The following is a 7,568-nucleotide window of genomic DNA, read 5'->3' on the forward strand; positions in this document are numbered from 1 at the left end:
AAAGCTATTTTGTAACACAGTGTTATTAAAAGAAATATAAACTTTATATACAAACTGCAATTTCTAACCATTAAATACAAATTTATTAATTTCTATTAGATTTTAAATATTTTCTTAAGGTTTTTAAATTCATTTTTAAATTTTTAAAAAAATAACGAAAGATTTTCGTTTTTTAAATAAAAAACTATGCAATTAATTTTCCCACTGTGAATATCAGAGTTGCATTTAACTAGTAAATACTGCATGTAACAACCCTGTTTTGTTATCAATTTATTTTCGTTTGAGTGTGTGTGTGTGATAACAATAAAAATCGCCCATGCGGTTGTTGTTTTTTTTGGAAAACTAAATTTTTGCAACAAGTTTGTATGAATATGAATGCACATTATGGCTAGGAAATTAAATAATTTAATTTATCAACAAACTGTTTACATAATGTAAACAATAAATATAAACAATTAGCTCCAGGGACTTAATAACTGTAAACATTTGCATTATTTGGCCAGACTCTTTTGTATTGAGGTTATGTTTTCCATTCTAGAAATTGCAAGTACACAAAGAAAATGCACGAACAAGTAAAGAGGAAATAAATAGGTTAAACACTACCCAGCCTTAACCTATTTTAAGAAGCAGAAGAAGAAATGCATAGTAAAACAGAAAAGAAATTGGGGTAGAAGAATGTGGGAAAATTACAGTTCAAAGAACTGTAACTGTATTACAAGATAAATCATACCACCATATTGTAGTTTAGCGAAAAAAATGTACTACTACGCTAAAATGCAAATGACTCATCAATATTGACGAGATTTTTCTTTCATTTCCCAACAAATTCAAGACACGTTTAGCTTTTTCTATTATGGATTTCTTTATTTTGTCCGCAATGTATGATATATGTATATTTTTTCACGTTATCTTTGAAATATGTATATTTATAGTTGGAAATTTTCAAACAATAATTTTAAGACAGCCTAAACACAACATAAGGAAATAAATAAAATGCTTTTGCTTTATCTTTTCGTTTAGCATTTGAAAGAGAATATCATTTTATTAATTTAATAAATTCTTGTTTTTTTGCAAGCTGCTGTTGGAAGGAGTTTTGAGTATAACACCACATTTTCTGCAGACTTAAATTCTCTTTCTGTAATTACAATTTCATTAAGGCATTTACAAGATTTTTTACTTTTTTAAATACATAATTTCTATTGTTTTTTATTTAAGTATAAGTTTTACATATTTTTTTTAAAGTTGTCTTCTTTTTTTTCTCGACAATATAAAATCTTGGAACCAAATATAAATTAATGTTAAATTTTACGTTAAGAAACAGAAAAATCTCTAAGAATTTCGTCCAAAACATAGTCCGTTTATGTGTTAACTTAAATTAATATAAAAAAAATTAAAAATTGAAACTAAATATTTAATGCGATTGTGAGTAAGTGTATAAAAGAGCTTTTTGATGTTTAGGTTGAATTAGCACTTTTCTTCTTCCAAGCCGTGTTTGAAGAACATAAGGACGGGCACACTTTGGCCATCAATATCACGGTACTCACACATGGCAACCATACCGTCACAGTCCATGGATTCACCAGTAAAGAATTGCAAGTCCTTGAAACGGCCCAAGATTTCCTTCATTACCTTGTTCATGTTGTTCTTGAAGACATCGATTTGATCGGGGGCTCTCTTCTCCAACTCAGCCAACACCTTCTTCATGTAATCCTTCAAGTACAAGGTGAAGCCTTTCTTGTCGCCGAAAGCGAAGCACTCTTGCAAACGGTGATTCATGACTACATCAACACCGGTTTCGACAGTGGAGTCAGTGCCTTCATCAGCTTCTTCGGCTGAGGGATTGAAACCTTCAATTTTGATGTCACCATCGCTGCGGCTAACTACTTTGCCATAAACCTCGTAAATTACATCATCGACCAATTTCATTTTGTAGGTATCAGCGAACATTTCATCGCCAGTAATGATATCCTTGTAGATTTTCATGATGTCGAGGTTGTTTTGTTTTTTATGGTATAAAAATTAAAAAATAAATTTCACAAAGTCACACACCGAGAGGACACAAAATGCGGGAATCCGGACACACGACGTTTGCCACGCGCTCAATTCAACAGCGAAAAGAAAGAATTCAACTACGAAGTAGAAATTTTTAATGGCGACGTCAAAACAGTGTTGCCCAAAGTTATTTCTTAAAATAGTAGTAGATATACCTAATCTGTATGTGCTTAAATATATGATAATTAAATTAAACAAATTATGAAAATGTATACAATGATTTTATATATTTCGTTTTATTATTTTTAAATGATTTTTATATTGTTTTTTACATATTATTTGGAAAATTATTTTCATAAGTACTTTTTATTTGCAACTTTGAGTGATACTTTACGTTGGCGGCTGTCAAACGGTATTTTTTGTAATAGATTGACAGGGTTTCTTTGAACGTAGATTATATAGTGTTGTATTGTGGTTATATTTACAGTCATGGAGAGATGTGATAGGATTGTAGTTTTTTTTTTTTTTTAAAAAAACTCCCATTTGAGTTTCTTTTCTACATCAATTCATGTGTGGGAAATAAATTGTTTGATGACTATAACCATAGGTCTCCACGTAGCAATTTTTATTGCTAAGCTCAAGCAATAACGTCGGCAGAGCAACAGCAGAGTGATTGCTGATTGCTTTAGGTGGAGAAAACGTTCGTCACAAATACAAAATTTTCAAAGCGAGAAGTTCTATGAAAAACTGTGGTTTATTTTACGTTAAATGATTTTTTCACTAATTTCTTTGTTTTTTTGTTTGTTTTGGTTCTTAAATAAATTAAATATGGATGAATTAATCGCATCGAATCATAGAAAGAAGAAATTTTACATTAATGACAACTGAACTGACAGCTTATTGCTTAGCAATAATTGCTCAGACAATCAGCAGAGCAATCATTGCGCAATGGATTGCTACATATGGCAATTTGCGGTCTACACTCGCAAATTTCATTGACGCAATCAAATTTGACAATTGCAGCAATAAATATTGCTACGTGGAGACATAGGGTAAGATAATTGAAATTAAAACTTTAAGAGGAAAATAACTGAATGCCATATTATTTAAATAGCTTTTAAGTAAATCGTGTGTTTAGAAAAATTTAAACTGATATTTATAGTGCAGACTTTAAATTATAATTATAAATTTATAAATCGAAATCATCGAAAAAACTAATTATAAAATATTCTTGCCTGCCTTTTTTCTTCAGAAGTTATTAAGAGCTCTACAGTGTTTATCATTGTAAATATATATGCAATATGAGTAAAAATTCGATTTTTTCGACTTATTTTTTACTTTTATAGACATTTCAACCTCTTTAAATGTTAAAGATATATGGTTGCTAGATTTATCGATTAGAGAAACACATTTTTATAAAATTTTAACAATAAAAATTAAAAATAGAAAATCAATTTTTTTAATACTCGATTTATCGACATTTTGTCGACTTATAGGCCCTAATGGGCAAAATTAAAAAGAGTTTCCTTTTGAATATGTATATCAAAATTTTGGTATACACACAGAAAAAGTATTTTCAGCGAGTTGAATTGTTTTTCGACAAAATCTATTTAAATTGTAACAGATTTTACAAATTATCTGTAAATTTCATGATATAATACTGTATTTATTTCAGTGTGTTAGTAAAAAATATTGAAATTAATAAAATAAAACAAATAAAATATATAACATTAAAAAAATGCAACAGTATTTTACTGATTGTGTTTGATTTGTTGTCAAAGCAAATCTATAAAAATTGTCAAAATGATATGTGCAAGCGGTAAGATTTTATTCTACATATGGTGCAATGTGTATACGCCTTGATATGGTGTATTTAAAATATATAAAGTATTTACTTCTGTCTAACAGACATATATATTTCCTTATTTTCATGGCTTATTTTTAACCCTTCGACATTGGTGGTAATATCTTAAATGAACTGTTATCGACATCTGTAAAATCAAAATTTGTGCACTTAAATACGGGCATAGACATTTGATAATTTTGATTTAATTTATTGAAACATGTAAAAGTGTAACAATTTATCATTAATTACAATTTTCCATAACAGTTTTTTGTCTAAACCAAGCATTATTATCGTAATAGATTAGCAGCATTGCCATGTCAACACGAACATTTTATACTCGGCGAAATAGTGCTGCCAAGTTTTGTCAAAACGTTTGACATATGTAAATAAGAACAAGCAGTGCCAGTGGTATTTTTTCGACCAACTCAAGTTTTTTCGTGGATTATAAAAATGTAAGTTTTTATATAATTATTAGCGAAATTTTTAATTTAATTGCTGTAATTTATTTCGAAAGGTATGCCGTAACACGTTCCCTCATTCGTTCACCTGCCTTGCGCCAGGGCTTGCAAATGGCTCAAGTGCAAAGACAGGTATCAATGAAAGTTGTACCTGCTGCTAGCACCATCAAAGATGAATCGTATACCGATAAAAATGTCCGCTTGGGCCGCGAATTGTCTCCACATTTAACCATCTACAAACCCCAATTGACCTCTTTGCTGTCATTGACTCACCGTGCCACTGGCATGGTTTTGGGTACAGCCGTTTGGGGTCTTGGTTTGGCTGCTCTCAGTTCTCCTCAAGATATTGCCAACTATGCTGCAGTCATTGAGGGTTTGCACTTAAGCACCGGCACATTGACTGCTTTGAAATTTTTGGTTGCCTATCCCTTGGCCTACCATACTGCCAACGGTATTCGTCATTTGTTGTGGGACACTGGACGTTTCTTGAAAATTAAGGAAGTCTATTCAACTGGTTATATAATGCTTGGCATGTCATTTGTTTTGGCTGGTATTTTGGCTGCTTTGTAAGAAAATCGTCTTAAATTTTAGGCAAGTTATTGTCCCAAGTGCTGTGTACTAATTCATTGGGCTCTCATTACAAAATAAATAAGTTATAAAGTTATTTTCCATCTTAAAATAATTGTTTAACTGACTTACTATGTTTATTGTTTATGTTTTCGACTTTATTTAGCAATGCGTTGCGAGATTATGCAATCATTTGTTGTAGATGTAAATACACTGCTACTCTGGGCTTTTTTTTTGTTTAATTAAAATATGTATCAAACAGTTTTAAACGACTCGAATAATTTTGCAAGAATTTCACTATGATTTAATTTATTAATGAAATTTACGTTGACAAAAGTATCAATTACGGAAATTAGAGGAGTGACGGCTAAGTTACCGTTGGACAACTTTAAATATAAATGTCAATTTAAGCCGTTTTAAATGATCCATGATCGGATAATTACTATTGAAAATATTTAAGATATTGAGTTAGAGGCGTCAACTTTTCTCAACTGTTTAGATTTGATATTTATGATTGTTTTTGGAATATGAAAATCTAGAATTCATACGTTTACACTCAATCAAAAGAAATCTTGTCTACTAAAAACCCAAATATGTATGTTTTCAGTAATTGTTTGGACAAAAAAATTTAGCGATTTTTCTAAAATGAAAAACAATTTGTTGAAACGCTTTTCGATTCGTTTTATAATAATATTTGTTTTTTGTATAATCGTACTGGGGTAGTTTGGTATAACATCGTTTTTTCTTAATTCCCTTTTGAAGTTTCTTCCAAGAACCTTTTGCGTTCATCAATCAAATCAAATTTTTTACATATAATTTTTTTGGGCCAAGGACCAAGCTTATTGAAACTGGCTAAAATCGGTCCATTATTTCACCTAGCCCCCATACAAATGTCCTCCTGAAATTGGACTTTATCGGTCATAAATGTTTAATTTAATAATTAGTCATAGCACCCATATAAGGCCCACTTCCGAAAATCACTCACGAATATAAATTATTGATATTTTAAAAGAAAAAGGTTTTTGCTCATTTACTTGGTGTAGCGTATTATAAGGTCGGGCTTGACCGAACATACATATTTTCTTACTTGTTTTATTTTTTTTTGCAGTCAGGGTTGATTTTTATTGTTTAATAGATTAATCTGCTTCAAAATAATAAAACGTAACATGAAGAAAAGAAATTAGTGGAAATAGAAATATTAAAAAAAATCACGAAAACCAAGTCCTTTTGTTTACTCCTTATTCATCGCTATCTTACCGTTCGCCAACAAACAAAAAGAGACGTCAATCGTAAAAACGTAAAAATCATCGTCTGAACTGGGTGTACCACTAGTTGTCATAATATGTATTAAAAATTTATACTGTGGTGACATCTATGGTAAATTCATTGCACTTCTGATTAACTGCCATCTATATGTGGAAATTATTATTTCAAAATTATAACATTGTCTAGCTAAGACACTCAAAGTGGAGTTATTGCTATTGTGTTGGTTATACATAGACCGGATAACTTGTACGAAAAAAAATAAATTTTATCTTTGATTAAACCTTAAACATAGTTGCAGATATTTTTTCATGTAAAAAATTATGAATAAATTATTACACATCAATAATATCTCATAAAAACGTGCATTTAATTAAAATTTAACGGCTTTTTGTGTTGTACGTTTATCAATGCCGTAAACCATTAGAGGAGATGACATGCTAGATCCCTCTAGAAATTGTCCAAAGATTTCGTGATTAAACTGTAAAACATAGTGTTAGTGTGCAATTGTACAAAGTGTATTAGTGTAACATTAGACTGTGGGTATTTAAAATTCTTGTGCAGATTTTGTTAAATGAACTTTATGTTTATATGTACAAGGTGGCGCAAAAGTCATCCTCCTATCAGAAAATGCTATAAATTTTGCGATTGGCCCCTAATGTCAGTTCTGTTTTGACATTTGTGTAGTAAACACATGCGAAATACACGTTAATAAACAATGTTACGCTACACTGCTCCAGAACGCGGAATATTGCTGACTATTTATTTGACCAATAATCGGTCGGTGACTTCATCAAAAATATTCATGAGTGATGAGGCCCATTTCCATCTTAGCGGGTACGTAAATAAGCAAAATTTACGCTTCTGGGGCACTGAAAATCCGCGTGTAACCCACGAAGAGCCATTACACCCGCTCAAAGTCACTGTATGGTGTGCTGTTTTCGCTGGAGGAGTCATCGGACCTTTTTTCTTCGAAGACGTCGCGGGCAAAACGGTTACTGTGAAAGGTGAGCGCTACAGAGCAATGATCAACGAGTTCTTTTTGCCGTAACTTGATGAATTGGGATTGGAAAACATGTGGTTCCAACAGGACGGTGCAACGGCATACACTGCACGTGCCACAACCGATATGCTGAAGGATGCATTTCCCGGGCGCCTAATCTCCCGTTTTGGCGATTTGCACTGGCTGATTTGACCGCTCCAGACTTATTTTTGTGGGGCTTTTTGAAGTCGCGGGTTTATGTCAACAAGCCTCAGACTCTTGCATCTCTTAAAGACAATATCCGTCAAGAATGTGAGGACCTATCGACGGAAGTTTTGGCCAAAGTGATGGAAAATGCCATAAAAAGGGCTCAAATGACAATCAACTGTGGCGGCGACCATTTACATGACATCATATTCTCGACTTGATGTAAAAAAAAATTAAAAGACCAAATAAAAAT

The 7,568-nt window shown here is 31.6% G+C and overlaps 2 protein-coding genes across 2 annotated transcripts; one reads left to right on the forward strand and one right to left on the reverse strand.

Moving 5' to 3' along the window:
• Positions 1-843: 843 nt before the first annotated feature.
• Tctp (translationally controlled tumor protein) lies at positions 844-2,124 on the reverse strand. Its single transcript, XM_065505503.1, has one exon. It carries the CDS (start codon positions 1,981-1,983, stop codon positions 1,465-1,467), a length of 519 nt encoding a protein of 172 aa, XP_065361575.1. The 5' UTR covers positions 1,984-2,124; the 3' UTR covers positions 844-1,464.
• A 2,054-nt stretch (positions 2,125-4,178) lies between these two features.
• Positions 4,179-4,978, forward strand: SdhC (Succinate dehydrogenase, subunit C). Its single transcript, XM_065498308.1, has 2 exons — positions 4,179-4,290; positions 4,353-4,978. Coding segments are annotated over exons 1-2 (516 nt in total). The 5' UTR covers positions 4,179-4,288; the 3' UTR covers positions 4,867-4,978.
• Positions 4,979-7,568: the final 2,590 nt, after the last annotated feature.

The sequence above is a fragment of the Calliphora vicina genome, chromosome 1, assembly GCF_958450345.1.
Source record: "Calliphora vicina chromosome 1, idCalVici1.1, whole genome shotgun sequence".
NCBI classification, from domain to species: domain Eukaryota; kingdom Metazoa; phylum Arthropoda; class Insecta; order Diptera; family Calliphoridae; genus Calliphora; species Calliphora vicina.